This window comes from Mesocricetus auratus, unplaced genomic scaffold (genome assembly GCF_017639785.1).
Source record: "Mesocricetus auratus isolate SY011 unplaced genomic scaffold, BCM_Maur_2.0 Super-Scaffold_4256, whole genome shotgun sequence".
Taxonomy (NCBI): domain Eukaryota; kingdom Metazoa; phylum Chordata; class Mammalia; order Rodentia; family Cricetidae; genus Mesocricetus; species Mesocricetus auratus.
The window spans coordinates 7,315,107-7,335,897 of NW_024429182.1; the positions used below are offsets into that span (position 1 = coordinate 7,315,107).

At 40.5% G+C, this 20,791-nt stretch overlaps 2 protein-coding genes and 1 long non-coding RNA gene across 5 annotated transcripts in view; 1 reads left to right on the forward strand and 2 right to left on the reverse strand.

The window, feature by feature from the left end:
* The window catches only part of Shoc2 (SHOC2 leucine rich repeat scaffold protein), a 69,898-nt gene extending 61,627 nt beyond the window's left edge, over positions 1-8,271 (reverse strand). Inside the window, 1 exon segment of the mRNA XM_040742823.1 lies at positions 8,024-8,271. The gene's annotated coding sequence lies outside the window, so the exon portion shown is untranslated.
* Bbip1 (BBSome interacting protein 1) lies at positions 7,772-20,399 on the forward strand. Of its 3 annotated transcripts, XM_040742845.1 has the most exons (4): positions 7,783-7,910; positions 16,205-16,219; positions 19,178-19,251; positions 19,814-20,399. In XM_040742845.1, exons 3-4 carry the CDS (start codon positions 19,206-19,208, stop codon positions 19,978-19,980), a joined length of 213 nt encoding a protein of 70 aa, XP_040598779.1. In that variant the 5' UTR covers positions 7,783-7,910; positions 16,205-16,219; positions 19,178-19,205; the 3' UTR covers positions 19,981-20,399. The 3 variants fall into 3 exon arrangements, with proteins under 3 accessions (XP_005063202.1, XP_040598779.1, XP_040598785.1); XM_005063145.4 differs by lacking the exon at positions 16,205-16,219 and having other exon boundaries at positions 7,772-7,910; XM_040742851.1 differs by lacking the exons at positions 7,783-7,910; positions 16,205-16,219 and adding an exon at positions 16,276-16,401.
* LOC121139321 lies at positions 15,827-18,829 on the reverse strand. Its single transcript, XR_005876254.1, has 2 exons — positions 17,854-18,829; positions 15,827-16,273 (listed from the first exon to the last, which is right to left on the reverse strand). It is a non-coding gene; the product is annotated as an uncharacterized LOC121139321 (long non-coding RNA).
* Positions 20,400-20,791: the final 392 nt, after the last annotated feature.

The following is a 20,791-nucleotide window of genomic DNA, read 5'->3' on the forward strand; positions in this document are numbered from 1 at the left end:
ACAAGAAGATGGAAACTTTAAAACACTGCAGCACTACAGCCATTTAGTATGCCAACTTCCCACCATTGCTTGGTGGGTGTTCTGAATCGAGGCCATATTTCTAGTATTAAGAATTCCAGAACACTACTTCCATAGCACAGAAATAAACGCCTTCAAGATTAAATCATAAAATCTACTATTTTAAGTGTCCTAGTATATAAGGATTTCACTTCTATGAATTCAGAACTATGATTAACACATGGAGATAAGCCAGGATTTGTTTTAACAACAAAAAGTAACTTTTCTTCTACATACCCATATATAGTCACAGAATTGATCTTAATATTAAGATATAAATGCAAATATTTGAATTAGAAATAAAGGCTCTAAGTGAAATGTCTAACCCTCTATCCCAAATATATACAAACTAAAGCTTCACAATTAAATACACTCTCTTCTTAACCTCTTATACAACAATAAATTAATTCTAGCAAAGAAATTATTGTAATCTTGAACCTAAATTTCCCGATCCAGATGACTGAAAGATGACAAGAGAAATAAAGCTTACTTCCAGTAAAAAATAAAAGTCATGGCAACACTTTGGCCATTTTGTCATGTCACTGTAACAGGTTACATTTTCAAACAACACTGATCAGGAAAAATATGTTACAAAATTTCACACATTGCATAGCTAACCCAAAAAACTAGAGGTTAAACATAAGTTCCACCTTGGAAAAATTTTAAGGCAGTAAATAGGTCACTGTACTCTTCCAATGCTTTCACAGAAAATTATTTGTTTCCATTTACTTTGTCCACTAAATACTTGTTGATACCCATTAGGTTTCACCTCATTAGCAAAATTTTCCAGTAACAAAAGCTTAACACTAAAAGCTCTAAAAACAACATTCAGATTGGAGATCTTTCTGAAATACACATTTTTTAATCTTTAACAAATTATACCAGTTGACTTCTTTATGACACTGTATTATCCCTAGACTATTCTATTTATGACAAACGACATCTTCAAAGGGTCCACACGCTTACAAATCAAGCTGCTATAAAATACTATCTTCTAAAAAGTGTCTTCCAATTACCCTTTCTGTTTGTGTGGAGACACAGTCTCCACAGTGCACACTGTCCTGGAACTCAGGACAATCGAATGTTGGGAGTACACCACCACACCCAGCTCTCAACTCTTTTCAAATAGTTTCCCAGGCTATTACTCTCTTACAGCCTATAGGTATAATTTCAGCCTTTTTTTTTTTTTACCATTTTGTAATTATTTTAATTGCATATTACAAGAGTCTTCAAAAAAAGCCTAAATTAAGGTCTGAGGATTCGAAGGATTAAAAACAATGTGTGTTTAAGAACAAGAATGCGCTCACGTCTTCCTCCTTTTTAACAGCCTTTTCAGTTTGTCTGTGGCTCTACATTATCAATCACTTTAAAAGTAATTTTCAACTATGAATCTACAAGGTCAAAACACTGTTAAAATACATTAAAGAAACAACAAGCAGCTAATACTCTGCATGAATTTTGTTTCAGCAAAAAGACATTAAGCAAATCACTACAAAATGCTGAATTCTACAAAAGAGAAAATATAAATTGTTAAAACTAGAGATCAAAAATAACATAATATCAGACTGAGGCCTGACGTTCAGCCTGGAAGGAAGCATGGGTAGTCGAAAAGCAGACAGTACCAGAAATTCTTAGTTTCCTAATAACGTTGAGATACATGGGATACTATGTATAACATTTTAAGGTGACTGCTGAAATGTGAAATTAAAAAAAAAAAGAATGCCGTAAATTTCTTTAAGTCTCACTATACTCTTCAAGAAATACTAAATAATACTGTATAAAAAATGACTTGTAGATGTAGTAGCACAGGCCTGCAATCCCAGCACTTGGGAAAAAATGGTTGACCCCAGAACAGTCTGTATTACCTAAGAAGATCCTTTCTCAACAACAACAAATGACTTGGTCCTAAAGCATAAACAATGCAAAATACAAAGTGTTCCATCAGGAGCTAATTGCCAAACACAGAGTTAGAATCACATAAAGAATGTGCACTGCCAACTAGGTACAAAAATAAGTTTTTATTATACTCAGAAGGAATGTGTTTACATAATAAAATTAACTTTGTTCTAAGTCTATAAATATCATTATGTATTGCCTAACAGAATATTTAAAATTAATTTTAAATACATCATCAATAAGCCTCACAATTATCACAAACTAGGCTTATGTGTCCTCCTTGTATTTCATTAGAATATTAATCAAAAATTCACTTAGGTAAAGTTTTAAGCAATAATTTAAATATCCTTTAACATTAATACAGGTCTATAGTTCAGGGTCCAAAATCTATTAGGTACATAAGAAACGCCACTATAAATATGAATTATAATGAAAATCTACAGTAGGGCTTAAAATATTGGATGGCATACCAGGTTGAGTGGGTTAAAGCAGGTGGCCACAGTGTCTGAGGTACATCCAGGGACCCACATGGTGGAAGGGAGAACCAACTGGGGGGCAGGTCGTCGTCTGACCTTCACACACGCACACTGTCTGTATACACATACACCTCACATAAAACATTACTGGAATCCAAACAGCTAGTCCTCATCATTTTCAAGATGGACCTACTGTCTAAGCCTTGTTCTTTTTCTACCCTCTATCCCACACAGGGCATGTCCTCCAGTGAGTACTGCCAGTGGCAGTCTGTGAGAGACAAACTCAGATGACAACAAGACAGACTGCCTGTGTTTGTCAGGATACAGCTGTGTAAGTGACTTGTCTGGTACTTGCCTCTGCATTATAGCACCTAAGACAAGCATGCCGTATGCAAACTGTAACCATTAAGAACTGCCTAGCAGAATAGAGAAGTTAAAAGACTGTGCGACTAAGAATGGCTTGAAAGCAAAGTGGACAATACAAGAACCACAAAACTAGAAACCCTGAACATTAACTGATAAAATTCATTTCAAACTCTGAAACTTAATTGTGTCAGAACAAGTCATTCACTCATTACCTCTAGAACATTAGAAAAAAATTCAAAAGGACATAGCATGGTGGCACTCCCTACAGTGCCAGCACTCAGGACACTGAAGCACGAGGGTTGAGCTGCAGAAACCAGTCTAGAGGCTAGCTTGGGCCATGTAAATAAGACTGTGTCACAAAAAGATGTGAGTGGGGAGAGGAAGGATCCTTTGGCATGTGTGTGCTGGTGTGTTTGTGTGTGTCTTCCTCTTTCCTCTTTCATTCTCAAACTTTTTTTTAAGAGAGGTTCTCTCAGCACGCCTAGAGCTCACTACTTCAGGTAGACTATCTTGGAGCAAGCACGCAGGACCCACCATTCTCAGCCTCCCCCAGTTAGCGCTGGGGACCCGAACTCACTTCCTCACACTTGCACAGCAAGTATTTTACCTACTGATACATCTCCCCAGATCCAAATAAAAGGTTTATCAGGTATAAAATCATGTAACTAAAATGGGAGCTCTTTAAATAGCAATGGAGAATAAATAACATACTGAAGCAGTAAAAATTCATAGGCTATAAAGATATCACAGAGACCAGTCAAAAAAATTCTCAGGTATATTTAATGAGCTGATTTCACATTTTTAAAATCTCCCTTAATGGCTTAGATACAAGCAGTATGCTCATTCTTCCCTATAAAGAATCCCTTCTTGTACAGAATGCAATGTCTTTTGTTACCATTTCTGACCGTCCTAAGGTGTAATGAGAGGGCATGAAATCTAATTGGTTTTCTTTCAACCCTGACAATGAGAACTACATACTTGCTTAAGAAACACATGCTCCCATGCAGAAGCTTAAGAATGCTTGTGACACTCTTTTTATGTGTTCCAACTTTGCTAAAATACTGAGGACAAGGAGAATGCATCAAATAAAAACTATTTTAACTTAAAATAGATGCCTACTTTAAAACACATTTTTTTCAGATTTAACAAATGTTTTCTTCATTCTGCACTGATTAACAAGCACATTTCAGATACTCTGCAGCATGCCAAGTTGAAGCACACTACAAGTACCTTGTAACTTATGAAACTTCACATTTTAAAAAGCAAGATTAGACAAGTAAATAATACTGGAAGTTTACTTCATTAAGAGAAAATGCTTTTAAAAAGATCTATGGGGCACAGCTTTGATTTGGTGTAGCATGCATTTGAAGACTAAGCAGTTAAAAATGTAAGATTAGCATACTTATGTTCATGCTTTAGTTCACTAGCCATAAATTACAAAATGTGTAATACAAAATATATAATGCATGAAGTATGGTAAGTCTAACAAGAAATCAATTATCTACCAACCTAATTATTTACATGACTCATTTCAAGTATCACCTTACATATTATTCTACTGCTAAATTACAAAGCCAATGTCAATTCATTTACAACAAACATATTTACCCGTTCACTCATCATCTAACACTAATATCTAAACTCCCTCCCTTTTGTAAACAAGAAGTCTTACACCAAGTCTAAGCTATAAACCTCAAAACTCACTGAAGCAACTTACTTGTTAGGTTGCTTTTTTGGTTTGAATTCCATCTTGGTTAAAATAAAGATTTTTGTATCCCTTCATATATGAAGACACATGAAGAGCAGAGCAACTGAACCTCAGAGACACTTTTTCATTTAATCTTCACCCTCCAAATACTAATGCCCTTCCATCTAACACATGCAAGGTCTAGCTTTTGTTCTGTTCTAAAATGCTGAGAGTTTTTATATGTGGGTTACCTTTTTAAAAACACTAGCCTTTCAGAAATAATATACAAGAAATACTGATAAGTCAGCATATTTTAAAAACAAGTATGACTGAAGTTTGGCTACTTGCACAAAACATCCCAATTTTATTCACAATTGATATGGGTAATCGGGGAAAAAATGTACACTTGGGGCTGGAGCGACATCTCAGCAGTTAAGAGCACTAGATGCTCTTCCAGAGGATCCAGGTTTCATTCCCAGCACTCACATGGCCACTCAAAATCTTCTGGAACTCCAGTTTTAGGGGATCTGAGTCTTCTGGTCTCTGCCAAGTATGTATATACTACAGACATAGTCAAGCAAAACTCATATACATAAAAATAAGTATATTTATATCACAGCAACTCTTCAGAAGCTACCATGAAATCATTTCATCTAGAACTTTTCTAGCTTATATCTGGGAGAGGAAGAGCCTTTATATCCTGTCCCAAGTCACATAAGGAGCAGTTATTATTTTTTTAATTTATTTATTTAAGAGCTAAGAAAATCAAACACAGGCAAACACTCTACCACTGAACTACATCCTTGGCCCAATGTGATAATATTTTTAAAAGAATTGCTGCAAGCATATCAAAAATATAATTTTGTGTTCCTATTCAAACATAAAGTGCTTCAAATGTTGTTCACATGATGATTTAGGATTGGCACTTGCTACAATCACCAAAAACAGCTCTGATCTACTTTCTGATTATGACATCTTAAAAAAAAAGTAATCCAGGTTCAAACTATTAATGTATCTTTTTATACCACTTTTCAACCCATACTAATTTCTGAATAATGAGAGATTAAACAATGACATATCATAAAACAAATGCCAACTTGACAAAGTTTCTTCAGAAACTGAATAAGCATCTTGGGAAAGTACACTCTGAAAGTGAGGCCAAGACCACAACCCCAAACTGAGATTCAGGAGTGTGATGTTATGAGAGCTTTATGTTACAGTTAATCCTTTGAAAGGTATAAACCTTGGGGAAAAAAACTTATTTTTGTCTTTGCAATTGCATATTCAAACTAACATAGAAGTACTTTGTCTTAATACATTTAAAAGGCTTTGTATTTAAATACTTTTTAAGCACTCAAAGCTCCATGTGAAAAATGATTAAATATTTAGTATTTATCTAAAATCTGTAACAGTCATATGAAAAACATTTTTTATATTTGTAGACTTACTGAATATTACAAATTGTGAGTAGCTAAATCTCTAAATCTCTTAAAATACACAGTAAAGAACAGTTATAAAGGCCATGCCAAGGAGGGTGACAATAAAGACTAAGAGTGCACTAACAAAGCCAGGTCTTTAAAATTAAAAGTCTGTCAGTGCTGATGACTAAAACACTTGGTTGCACAAGAATACCCTAGGATTCTGAAACTCAGCAACCCAAGCTTTTTGATTCGGCAATCCCTCTGAGAAGATGCTGGAACTTCTGACATCTATGAAGGGTGTACAAGATTACACAGGTGTGTAAGCTTAGAGCTTAATCATAATGCTGGAGACCACTGTACCACACAACCTAATTTTCACTTTAACATCCCTAGAGTCCTCAAAAATATGATGGTGTACGCCACAAAACCAGGGTTTCCTCTTTTATACAAGCCAACAGAAAGGAAACCAAACGTGCAAGCGTAAAGGTGAGATGGGATGGAAAGACCCCAAAGCGTCTCCCCGGCAATTCCCGAATAGACAAGCATTCCACCTGTTTGTAAACCTCTACTGGCACAGCGAACGCAGACCCTCTGAAAGGGAATGGGGGAAAGACAGAGCGGGGAGGGGTGTGGGAAAGGGGGAGAGGCGGGCAAATTAGGGCTTTGGAGTACTTATTCTTCTACCTAGGCACTGGGGGGGGAGGGGATGGCACAAAACAATGGATACCGAGGGGCTGGGGGAAAATCGTTTTGCCCTGCAGCCTCGGGCGTTGCGAGCTGGGGGCGGGGAGTTCCACTACTTTTCCTCCAGCCCTCGGAGCCAGCGCGGAGACTGCCATCGGGCATGTTTAGCAGGGCGGTCTCGGCCGCCACAACTCCTTCCAGCGGGCAACACACCAGAAGCCAATTCGCCGCTCTCCACGCAGGGTCTGTGGGAAGCGGGACCGCCCAGCGCCCGGGGCTGTGGGTGGAGGCGCAGAGACCCCACCCCACGGCCGCACGGCCCCGCAGCCGCGCCCGCCCGCCCGCCCGCCCGGCGCCGACCGTCCCCAGACCCCCGGGGCAGCCCGCAGCCCAGGCCGGGCGGCGCCCCGTGCCGAGCAGCCCGAACGCGACTGACCGTCCGCCCCGGGCCCGCGCCCGAGCTCCGGCGCTGTCCCAGCCGCCCTCTCCGCCAGTAGGCCCGGCCCGGCGCTGTCAGGGGCGGCCGGCGGCTCTCGGCGCCCCGCCCGCTGGCCCCGTGCGGGCAGCGGCTCCGTGGACCCGAGGACCCGGGCCGTGGAGCCCCGGAAAGCGGCCGCGGCGCCTCCCAGGGCCCGGACCGTCAGGCCTCGCCCGGCCCCGGAGACTCGCGCCTGTCAGGGCGCGCGGGGCCTCCCCCCTACCGACAGCCAGCCGGACCGCCCGGCGAGCAGGAAGGCGGCGGCGCTGACCCGAAGGCGCCCTCCGCCTCTCCCGCCCCAGGTCGCCGTCTGGAGCCCGGACTCCACCATCCCAGCTCACCTCCTTCCTCCTCCTCCTCCTCCTCCTCCTCGGCCTCCGCTCCCACAGCGACGCTCCCCTGCCACCGCCCCCCCGCCCCTCCCCCACTCGCCCCGCCCCTCCACACACTCCGGCTCCGATCGCCCCGCCCCGGCCCTCCCGAGCAAGCCCGGTATTTGCTGGGGAGGGCGGAGGGGCGGAGCCGGAGCCTACGCAGCCGTCCAATCGGAGGGGGACGTTGGTGCCAGCTTCCCTCTCCCCGCCCTTTTCCTCCCCTCCGCGGCTGTGCGCGGTCTCCCGCCCACTGGGCGCCGCTGCCTCGCTCAGCCAAAGAGAAAGCCTCCGGCCGGGCAGAGAAGCGACTCCCAGGCGGAAGTTACGGTCGAAGTCCCGGCAGCCATCATTGATAATGGCAGGAGGCGTTTCCTGTCTCCCGTTCGACGTCGCCGCGTTTCCTCCATCCGGTCCCCGTTACCCCGGGCAACAGCGGAATCGTCAGGGAAGGAAGGAAGGAAGAAGGAACCGGTAAGTGCGCCCACGGAAGAGGCGAGCTAACCGTCCAGGCTGGGCGAGTCAGATTGGACGCGGGGACCGCAGGGTGGCCTCCGGGACCTTCTCCGGGACGCCCGATCACTTACCCAGAAGAAAGAGCTCAGAGCTTCAAAACTCCCTCGCGCCGGAAGTCGCGCCAGGCACTTCCTAGTAGGGTCACGGCCAGGCGGTGGGGAGTAGTCGCCCCGCCGCGCCCCAGGGGCGCCCCCTCTGCCAGCGCTGGCGGGTGGGGTGAGCGCGGCGCGGCGCCCAGCGGCGGGCCGGCCAGGCCGGGTGAGCCGCCCAGGGAGCGCTCGGAGAAGACCCGCAGGGCCCAGGGCCGCTTCCGCTGGCGGAGGGTTTCTTTCCGGCTGCCGGGGCGGTGGCCAGCCCTCCCTCCGCCCCTCTGAGGTTCCCCGTAGGGCGAGGCTGCCCGAGCCGCCGCCTGGGCTGGCCCCGAAGCCGACCCAGGAGCCCGAGCCCCCGCCTGCGCTCGGCGGAGCTCCCGACCACGCCCCCTCGAGGTCCTAGGGAGCTCAGTGCCCCTGACCTTTAGAGACTGTGGACTCCAGGGACAAAAAGGAGTGATTTTCACCCCAACTGTCAAAGAATCCCTAGTCAGCCAGCAAAGCAGGGTCTTCCCACCGCCAGTTTTTGTTTGTTTTTTTTCACCTTCTGATTTTTCTAACCTTTTTGCCCCGCCTCCCCTTTCTGGACTCTTTGTAAGGGTGTACTGGAGTAGTCGTGGGTGTCTACGATTTATCGAACAGCTTAATGCTTGTGAATATCCTTTCAAAGAACACTTAACATGCAGTTGCTTCTGTGGGCTTTTTGACTCAAGAAGTCAATTGTTCTAGTATTTACAGATTGAATACCTAAAACTGAAAAAAAAAACAATTTTCAGGTAAATTAAGAATTGCGTTTACCTAACCTTCTCTACCTATGTCCCAGGCAAAAATGAAGCGGCCTTGCCTGTTGTGAGGTTATTTAGTCTGATGTCACCTTTTGTAATTTTGTGTCATGATTCTGTAGTCCTTGGAGATGTGTTTCCAAATTCTCTCCAACAGGAAGTGGTTTTCTCCAGGCTTACATAGCGCTTCTAGCATATCTTATAATTGTCACTAATGTATCAGCTGCTCACATATTTTTAACTTCTTGACTATGCTTATGCCTGAACAAAATGGTGCGTGTGGGGTTCACCTGCTCTGCACTGTGACAAAATGTTGCATCATTAGCTGCGTCCTGGAAGTCTGAGACACTCCCAGGAGTTTTACTCGTCTCCACTGCACCAGAAAGAGCACAGCCCTTGGTATTCAGTGTTTTCTGAGGTCTTCTGAACCCCTCCCAACATAAGCACCTCCCATATGTTTTATTGTGAAAATGTGCAGACATTACAAAGCTAAAAGAGTTCGGTGTGATGCCCTCAGGAGGCTGAAGCAGAGAATTTCAAGTTCAAAGCCACCAGGATACACAGTGGAATCCTATCTCAAAAAGGATGGAGGGGGAAGGAGAAGAGCCCAGGGCTGTGCAGTCATACGCCATTGACCTGCGCAGAAAGTGTCAGCACTTTACTATGTTCCCATCTGTCCTCCTGGCATTCACACCTTATACTACTTAAAAATAGGCTCTAGGTCTGCTGATAGGCCCCACCCCTAAGATTTCCCAAGAATTTTGAAGTAGAGAAACTGGGAAATACAGTATCATTACAACCAAGAAAAACAGCAATTTTGTAACTTATAGAAGAGGATGTACAACTCAAAATCCTATCCAAAAGTGTTGAATTATACATGAGCATTACCACTTCTTAACTTTAGAACTGTCCCCAAATTCTTCCCCTCTGTGACACTGACATTTTGAAGAGGTCAACCCAGAGGTATTGTTGAAAAAGGATTCCTTTCCTTACTTCATGTGAATTAAAAGTCAGACCAGAGGTTTATTTAAGATTCTTTCTTGGGGCTGGAGAGACAGCTCAGTAGTTAACAACATTGGCTGCTCTTTCAGAGAACCTGGGTTCAATTCCCAGCACCCACATGGCAACTCCAAACTGTCTGTAATTCCAGTTCCAGGACCCAACACCAATGCACATAAAAATAAATAAAAAAGAGAGACTATACATACATACATATATATATATATTTGTACTTATTTTTCCAGTTGTCTTCTCAAATGCAACTACATGTACCCTTGCCATGTGTTACTAACGAAGTTCATCCCATTTAACACACCAAGGGTTTGGCATTTTATTTTCCTGTCTATATAGAGTATTTACTAGTATCCTGAGCTGGGCAATATAGAATGTCTCACTTTAATAAATGTTGCTACTTGGCAATGACATATACAGTAAAGTATACTGATGTCAGCATAGTTTCTTGACTTTCAAGTCCTGGCACCCTGCAGACGGCTGCTGAAAGATGTGTAGCTCTGTAATTCAAATGCATGAATCTTGATGTTATCACAGCAGATACCACAGCAACTGTTGTCCATCTGGCCACAATCCAATTTAGGTGATGTTATTTTCTCCCTGAAATTCTTCTGCAAGATCTAATTGGTCCTGTTGTTTCTATGATAGCTTTCTAGTAGTAAGCATTGCTTATTAAAAATTGCAAAATCAAGATTATACTTAACACTTGGTTCATTAAGAACATTCTCTGCCTGGTAGACAGAGAACTGTGGAATTTAGTTTATAATCACAAGAGGAAAACTTAGGAATGCAAAGCTCATGTATCCCTATTACCCTACACTTAATTTTTCACCTTGAAAGTAAAAAGAAGTCTCTTAGGTTAGTGAAGAGTGCTTTTAACTATAATACTGACAGTTAAAATAGCATGTTTCAATAGTTGCTTTCTTTATATAGGAGGAAGTGCCCTCATATATGATTGTGAAACAATTTTAACTTAGTACAAGATTCAAGAAAGCTAAATAATATACTAGTTAAGAACAGGTTTTAGAATCAGAGCTGGGTTTCAGAAATATGACCATTCACTTGCTAAGTATCTATGGGCCATTTAAAACTAAATTAGATTAAAATATTACGTTAAACTAAATATTACTTTAGCTTGCCTCATAGCACATGGAATGTGCTCAGAATATGGTCATTATTATTAATTTCTAAAGCAGTATAATTTAGTTACATATTGGACATCAAATATTTAAAGGTCAATGAGAGAGACAGTTCCCCAAGTTTAATGTCAAAAACATAAAAGATTCCAATTCATTGATTCTGGAGGACTTTAGAAAAAAGTGTACATTTTTAATATAAAAGAAGATTTTTAAGCACAAAATGTGAGATTTGAGAAATGAGCTTTACAAAACAATGTAAACTATCAAATAATTCTCTTTCCTTACATACTACGGAAATAGCTAACCAGTTATCTCAGATGTTAACTTTTTCACAAAGCTAATGGTTAATAGAGAACAGTATTTTACAGGACGTGAATATGAACTTAAAAGTAGTATATGCTATTGGAGTCTCCCAGTATCTATGACATCATCCATATCCCATGATCAGTTCCTGTTCTGAGGCTTCAGTACATTTCAGAAACTAAACATCACACATTTTAGTAACGTGAGTCTGAGTTAATTAGCCAAATTGAGCATGTTGCAACACATGTATACTAGCAGACGCCAGCTAGCAAAGCAGAGTAGAATCTACTATGTCTCCAGCTGTCTGATGTCTGATGTCAGTTGGCTTCTGCACATGAATGGTATCAGTCCATATTCCATTGGCATATGGGCAATGCTTGAGGAAAACTAGGTGTAGGATCCTACGTTATATCTGCTGGGAACCAGTCTCCTTTTCCTTACACTAGACAATCCATATGGAACTGGAGGTGTAGCTCAGTGGTGAATGCATGGCTAGTATACAAAGGACCCTAAACTTAATCCCCTGTACTGCCCCGCCCCCATCCTTCCAAAATCTATGCTTTTGAAATTTCCTCTATCATTCAATCTCAACCTTTGAATGAAAGAGGATAATTTTTGTTATTGTTACTACAATCCTATGCCATGCCCACTTAAACCTGAACCAGTCCAATTGAGTTTACTTTAAAAGAGCTAACTTAATGAATATCACAAAAGAGTTTACTGTAAAAGCTTTAACAATGAATATCCTTTATATAGTCTTGCTTCTGGTGCTTCAATGTCTAGGATTTGAATCTTAGTGCCTAGTAAGCCAGTTCCAGTGTTGTCACTAGTGCTACCACCTACACTGGAGGATGAAGCAGGGGATCACTTGAGCCCAGGCATCCTAAGCAACTGCATTCAGATCCTGTCTCAGGAGGGGAGAGGAGGTTGGAGAGACAGCACAGACATTAAAGACAAGTTTGCACCTGAAAAAGCCAACCAAGCATCAACCACTGCACGACTTGGTATGTAATACAGTGCAGTGGTTCTGCATTTTACTGCAAGGCAGTGCCAGAATGTCAGGTGTGCTTAACAATGGGACTGATAAGGGGAGAAGCAATGGGGATAGGAAGCACTGAGAATCTGAGAGCACGTTTAGCAGATACTGCCAAATACAGCTAGAATTTGGATTTAAGTCAAATCTACAGGGTTTCAAACTGGCTCAGATACTTTTTAAATATCAAGCAGATCAGATAAAAAATGAGATCAGGACTATAGGGCTCCAGCTTTGTGGTGTCCATATTTCTTACATAAAAACATTAGGACTTTGTTTAAAGAGTCTCAAAATGCTTTAAAAAGCACCACTATTGCTTCTCTTGGTAAGAATCAAGTCGCTTGTCATCTCTGTCAAAGATTCAAGATGGATTTTTAACATACCACAGATCTGTTCCCTTGGTTACAGTCTTGTGTAGGTTTCTACTCTGCACTGCTCACTTAAAACCTCACCATGATTCAACCTTTGAGTTACATATAATATGAAATATATCTGTTTAATCACACATTCAAAAACATTTACAGATACAATTTGGCAATGCAAGCTGCTTTAAATTTAAATAAATAAAAAAGTGTTTAAAGAAAAACACTTTAAGTAGATCATGCCATCTTATTTATAGGTAATACAGTGTCTATATAGATTCAAAGGTCTTTGAACTTAAACATTCCTTAATGGCAGTGTAGAGCAAGTTCAACATGACATGAAAACTTGACCGAACAGAATAAACTATACTGAATTTCTAGGCATTTTCATATCTTCTCTTTACTTGGAGCTTTCACTTTGGATAGATATTGATAAATGCTTTATATGAGGAAACCAAGCTGCATAATGGTTAAGAAATGTATTCAGGGTCAGACAGCTAAGTTATCTATCAGTATAACTTCAGTATCTTTTTAAATTATATGCCTGAAACAGAGCAAAACCAGCTAGCTAATCACCATAGAGTACAACTCTGTTCCCCTCTTAAAGTATAAATGTAAATAGATTACTAGTAGAAAAAAAATTTAGATTTTTTTATGCAAGCTTTTGTTCTCATCACCTGTTTAAAACACGTGGACTTCCTAAATTACTCATTTCTTACTTTAGAGATGGGTTTTATATAATTAGCATAAGCTGATGAGTTCATTTACTATAGGGAAAGTGTGATGGTGAAGACCAAGTGACAGTCAGGAGTGGTGAGCACCGATTAGGGAAAAGACATTTGTCTGTGGGGATGGCTCCTGGCACAAAACCGGCTATTCCTGTGAGCTAGAACAATCTAAAAATGGATCCATAGCCTGCCCCGGCTCTTGATTTTGATTTTCTAATTCATATTCATGGAACTGGAGTTAGATCTTAATAATCCATTCCCCATTTTATTTACCACTTTTGTGACCACAACTTGCATTTTCCAGATAACTAGACAAAGATATGACCTAGAGCCTATAGACCTGTTTAGCTATTTAACATATTGCATATCTGCTCAGAATATAACAGCTCTGGTCGCACATTCTTTTAAAACATAATACTTAGGGCTGAGGCTCCATGATAGAGCACTTGCTTATCATATGCAAGACCCTGAGTTGATCGCCAGCACTGGAAAAAAACTCTGTAAATAAAACCCATAGTCAAAAAGTTTGCCTTCCTAATGCTGTTTTCAGGGTGGTATCAAAAGAGACAACTAAAATACCCCCCCATCTACAAATTAAGAAAGATCACTCACGTGCTACATATATTGTCTGTGACAGTTGCTAAAGAGAGAAAAAAGTATACTATTTGACTTTCCATTTGTAAACATGTACACATTCCTGAGACTTCCTGACTCATTTTTACCTGACTTTCTAATTGTAATTAATGGCTTCAAAGCTACCCATGCCCATTCCAGCAGATTGTAAAGAGTGTATTACTTCAGTCTTAACTCGTTTCTGCTCATTGTAGTCTCTTGTCTCGTATGTTAAATGTTTGTGTCCTTTCGATGGGCCTCCAAGCTATTTGCCCAGGTGTAGCATAGAGAAAACTGAAAAGAGGGCCAGGTAATGAATTATGGCAGATGAGAGTCCAAGTCCCTTATTGAACAACTACATAATCTTAGACATGATTACTTTTTCGTAGTATTTTACAGTTTGCCCTTACATATTGTGGGATGAATGGGAGGTAGGGTAATTCAAGTTTTCCTACCTGGTTTTTGGCTGCACCCAAACTAATTCTAAAATTGCCTTTTGAGGTAAAGAAATATTTACACACACACACTCTGTTCAAACATCTTAGTTAATACATATGACTTTCCACTAAACACTGATATTATGAAGCTAAGGTACCTGCATACATAATTTTCAAAACAGGGCTCTGTGTAACCCTGGCTGTCCTGGAACTCACTCTGTAGACCAAGCTGGCCTTGAACTCACGGAGATCCACCTGCCTCTGCTGGGATTAAAAGCATGCATCACCACCTCCCCAGCAAGATGCTTCTCTTAACTGCTGTATATGCTCGTATTTTTACTGGTATCTGGGAACAATTAAGTTGGCAAATAATACATTTTCAATTCTCCTGTAGATTCATTGCATGCTTTAAGTTTCAAGAAGTCTTCATGTTAAAAAGAAAAATTTTTCTTCATAGAACATCTCAAATTTTAGTTAACTATAAAATCTCAGAAAATGTACTAGTGTCTCTAATACAGTGTGATTTACTTTACAGATCAGGAGTATTTATGCCAGGGTACACATATGCTTCAAGACATCTAAAGGCAATCAGGGCAGATGGAGACAAGCAAGGCTAAGCATCATGAACTTGTAGACCATTAACTTGCATGTGAAGTCTCTGATGCTGAATTCTGAGAAAATAACCCTGTAGATAAATAATCATGCTCAGTCTCATTTCCTGTACCCCTCCTTTCATAGGCGCCAAATGATGGAAGGGGGATTTTCTAGCCAATGTAGAATTTTACTAGGATGAAATGCTCCAAGGAACAAAATCTCTTGGCTGCCAGAGACAATAAGTAAATAAAACTCATTTTAAGACTGGGGACTTGGGATTATTAGTTAAGATTGAGCTTTCACAAGAGGAACTGCTTAGTGCTCTGCTTCCAAAACTACTCAAGGAAATGTAGGCAATAAGGATCCAGCTCGTTGGTAAAATGCTTACCTAACATGCAGTGAGGAAAACTTTACTAATTTGTTGTTCACAAAAACTAATTATTGATAGATCACTATAACTTTTAAATACATAACAAGTTCAAAACTTGAACAAAATTTTCCCATTCCCATCTCAGTACTTCTTCTGCCTGTATAAATGAGAAGTCAGACTGTAACAATCCAAATAGTCTGCCAAGCATATGTGAACTTACTGAGAAAACAAAAGTCTCCCTAATAACAGATATGTGGTCAGTAACTTTGTTGATGTATTTTAAAGTTATAATTTAAATTTATTAACATTTTGTAACCAACTTATATGCTAGTATGATCAGTAACATACCAAGTGTGAGAATGTTACACTAAAATTGTGATAGAAATAAAGAAATCTAGGGACAAAATAATATAAAGTCTCTAAGAACTTTTCATTTTTATTAAAAAATGTTAGCTACCAAAGTACTGTGTTTACATTGATGTTAAGTATGTAGAAATAATGTCCTTTTAACTATTACAAATGGAAAATATATGTTGATTTAGAAACATGTAGTGGTCAATCTAGTTTCTCCAAAATGTCTCTAAAAATCTACAGGGAAGAATTTGAAGACAGCTTGCATTCTTAAAGTTTAAAAGGACATTTTGGTGATCTTCTCTTTCCAACTTGTCCAATACATGATTGATTTTAAAAGCCATCTTTCTTAGACAAGTCTTTCAACGCTCCAAAAACAGTAAAATATCTTTTGACAAAGGTTTTCTTTTCCTGTGAGTTCTTTTGAATTTATTGCAGGCATCCAGTACTGTGGTGAGTTGCATACCTTCTCGGAATTTTGAGTACACTGCCCATCAGATCTGTTCTCTGAGAGAGATTACAAACTTTAAAAAGGAAAGAAAGTGGCAGACTATTCCAGTTACCCTGACCAAGGGCTTCAAACAATGGTATAATGACACTGCATTTGGCAGTGTTAAAATCTAGGTTCCAATATGGTAAGATTATTTTTGTCTTAATATGCAGTCACAATCTAGATCATTTTTTAGTCTAAGGTGGTATCCCAGTCTGTGCATAACCCATAATTTGACTCTTAGCCAATTGCTGAACAAGGGGGCTCAGGACTGCTGTCAGTGTCATTTTTGGTGCAGTGTTGAGTGGGCATCCCTACTCCTACGTCTACTGTAGTTGTATTAGGGATGACAGCTCTCAGTAGGATGCAGGGTTTAGCAGACTTGGCAAATAGCTCTATACCAAAGGTTGGAAGGAGGTGCCCGTAAGTCTGCTTTCACTTTGGAAGTGAACAGGCTTTTTGACTTGTCCACAGTTCCAAGGCATAGCACATAAACATACACACACAAATAGTCTTTGCTTACGTGCCATCTTAATAACCATCATGATTTTCCTATTACAACTGGGTTACCCTCTTCCAACATTCAACGTAAACTTTTATCTGCACTTAGCTGCCTTCTATTGTTTCTCTTTCCTTATCCCCAGCTGTAGGCTCCAAAAGGCAAAAGATTTTAAAGTTCACTGATAACATTGTCTGGCACATGGTAGGGCTTCAATTAGTGAATGGTCGTGGCAATTTCAGTAGTAGATGTTTATTTCTCTTTTGATCCATCAGCCTCTGGTTTTGTATGCATCCCATCTGCACTGATAATGTGCTTAGAAGTAGCCACACTCTTTACAAAACACTACACCCTACAAAATACTTGTGTTTGGCTAATAGCAGACTGCTATGAGGAAAAAAAAAAGTTCCTTTCTATTCGAATAGACTCCCAGGGCAGTTAATTATCAAAACTGCATATCCTGACCCTGGCTAACCATCAGATCTCCACCTTGCTTATTTTAGCCCTTCCCTTCCTGTTTCTCTCCTGTCAAGGCCTAAGGGGCCTAGAACAAGAATCAGTCCTACTAAAGCAAGCAGAAACCACCTAAGCAGTTAAGAGCACTGGCCTTCCCCTCACAAGTGTCAACCACTCTGCCAGTCTTTAGCCCCACACCCCTTCCACTAACAATGCTCAAACAGAATGAACACAAGTGTCATCATTTTCCTCAGGCTATATTGTGGGTGTGGAAAAGGGGAAAACCAAAGGAAAACAAATAGTAGTGATTTAAGCTAGAGTTGCTTTCTGTAAACAGCTAAAACTTAACCACGATGGACAGCATTTTGGTGGTATGAAAACAGTTATTATTCTTTTCTTTTCTCAAAATCAGTAATGCCCCTCCTTTTCAGTGGCATGTCAGATCTGTACCTGAGGCAGTCACAGTATTTTCACTGTGATGTTTTTAATGGAGAGGCTGGGGGTTCAGTAGCTATAGTAGTTTAATCAGGGTTATCACTGATATCAGCTTCCAACCCTCCTAGAATAAAAAGGCTGTGGTTATTAGGCTCAGGCCTAAATAACAAGGAATGCTGTATTAGGAGCTGTGCACAGCACACTTACCTCACACTCCACTGGGTGCTGAGTTGCTTTCCTGGCCCGTGCCTTACCTCATCTCCTCTCACTGATAGACCAGAGTGGGAACAGGAAGAAGGTTTGAAGACAGGAGTTCTACAAAGCAGAGAGAGGTTCTCAGGAACCTCATTCCAGAGTAATTGAGTGAGAAGATAATCACTTGAAGGACAGCGGAGTAAGAAGCTTTTATTAGGAAGTCTAAGTAGTGGAGCAAGACGACAAGAACAAAAACAGCTCACTTGGTTATAATTCATTTGCAGTGGGTGGAAAAGTAGGCACCAAGCCAGCATCACCACTTTATAAACAATAAGTCTTGGTCGTAGCATTGTGAAAGACACACAGTAAGGTTGCATCAGTGTACTGAAGCATCTCTAAATGGGTGGCACTGTCTGGAAAGGCAGCATTCTACAACTTGATCCGGAACCCTTAGAGCGGGCGGTACAGCTGTGATCTGGGATGCAGACTTGGAACGAGCCTCTCTGGCTGCAGGCAGCATGTGCTTAGTGTAGCAGTATTAGCAGGAAGATGTACCCTGGCCCTTTGGCGTGTGTTATCTCACCAGGACTGTACTAAAACACACTCCAGTCCATGTTATAGCTCATTTACCCAATATGTAGCTTTCTCACAGACTAGAGCTGCGCAGCTGGGAATTGAAAAGTAGAAACTGGCTATTAGCAACTGAAGAAAAAGGATGTTAGGAAAGGTTGCCTATTACCATTAATTCATCTCTGGCTCACCCCGTTTCATTTGGTAGTTATGTTGGTTTCAGAGTCTCCTCAGGAGAGAAGCTGTCTGTGAACCAAGATGACCTACTATATGCCTTTTCTCAACTGAATGATTTCCTCTTAAAAAGAAAAGGAAAAAAATAAAACATGCCAGGTAGTGGTGGCATTAATCCTAGACACCATTAATCCCAGCACTTGAGAGGCTGTGGCAGGCAGATCTCTCTTGAGTTTGAGGCCAGGTGGTCTACAAAGAGGGTTCCTGGACAGCCAGGGCCACACAGAGAAAGCCTGTCTCAAAAAACAAAATAGAAACAAACAAAAAACGCAAAACCAAAAAGAAAACTGAAGTTTTATCATTTTTTTTCCTAGGATAGAATAAATTAGAATGTTTAACATTCCTGTTACTATTGAATAAATATCGATAAGACCTAGATACATATAAAATGCTTCGCCCTTATTTCAGAGGAGAACCACAGAAAACTAGTGAGATAGGATAGTTTACTCTCTGTAGTACTTGTGGTTTCAGTTATAATCTCCAGTAGTATTCTTTGGGAATTTTAATCTTGGTAATTGATTTCTCATTGAAGGATCAAAAGCACTATCCAGCAGTTATAGATGGCAGAAGTGAAGTCGATGTTCCGGGAGGTCCTGCCAAAACAAGGTATATTCTACAAGTTCCTGGTTGTAGGCTTCTTGAGACTTACCAGGTGATGGGCTGAGTATCTGCAACACTGTAGTTACATGGCTCACTTACCATCCACTCGCTTATACTGTGTTTTCCTGAGTAGGTTGTAAAGAAATTCTCACTTTTTTCAACAAAAGGATACCAAATTAAGTACTGTTTCTTGTAACAATAAATCCTGTTGTTCTCAGTGCAGGATACAATGTGAAATTCTCAGTGAAATGCAATTCAAAGGAAGACTGCAAATATGGGGAAAGGAACCTAAAATCAAACTCTAGCAATAAAAGCTAACCATTCAACCTTGCTAAATTTTTTGTGTTGTGTATATATTCTTACAATTAAACATTTGGCCCAAACAGCTGTGTTGTCCAGCTTTTGTTTCCTGACCCTTCAGTGTTTATGTTGCTTGTGGGATTATTGCTTTGTCAGTCTAGGGGCAGAAACTTTTTCATTGACAGTAAGATTTTAGATTTACATTCTAGTTTCAAATCAAAACCATCAGACGTCTTCCTCAAATTAATTTCTTATTTCTTATCAATAGGACAATTGTCTGTGGAAGATGTAACCACAATGGTGCTGTGTAAACCCAAGCTTTTACCCTTAAAGTCTTTGACGTTGGAAAAACTGGAGAAAATGCAGCAAGCAGCACAGGATACAATCCGCCAACAAGAAACGGCAGAGAAAGAAGACCAGCAAATAGCCCACTGACAAGTACCACTTTAAGGGAACACCCATCTTCCCTGTTCAGGAGCTAGAAACTATTCTCCATCTACAGGCTGAAAATACATAATTAATTAGACATTCATAATTCTAAAATGCAAAGTTTGGGAACTAAAAACATTGGTTTGTGTTAAAAAGAAAAACTTTGAACCAAGTTTTATTGAATTTTGAAAAAGCTTTTAAGATTATAAATTGCCTATTGCTATGAAGGTAAGAAATTAAATACATCTTTTATGGGTCATGTCTAATAGACACCTAAACCTGAAAATAAACTCTATTCTTGAATATATTGTTGGGCTTATATATTACCCCAAAACAAACTTAACCAGTTATATAACATGTCATGTTTAATGGGATGTGTAGCCTGACCGTAATGACAGCAGTAATAAACAAAACTGATTTCTTAAGCAAATGTTTTTTTCCTTTTTTGTTTGTTTTGCAAGACAGGGTTTCTCTATGTAACCACTGTGGCTGTTCTGGAACTCACTTTGTAGACTAGGCTGGCCTCGAACTCACAGAGATCCACCCACCTTTGCCTCCCAAGTGCTAGGAATAAAGACGTGTGCCACCAATGACCAGTAACAAATTTGATTTTTAAGAAACCTTCAGCTATTCTGGAGTTAACTAAGCTTTTTGTAAGATATAAAGAATAACCAGTTACTTGAGTACCAAATACAAAAACTAGAAATGTTTATTATAGCCATCACAATGATAAACCTAAGCAATATCAACTTTTAAAAGCCCATGAAATATGAACACTAGAGGATTTTCTTTCTAAAAGTCTCTATCTAGCCCTGTA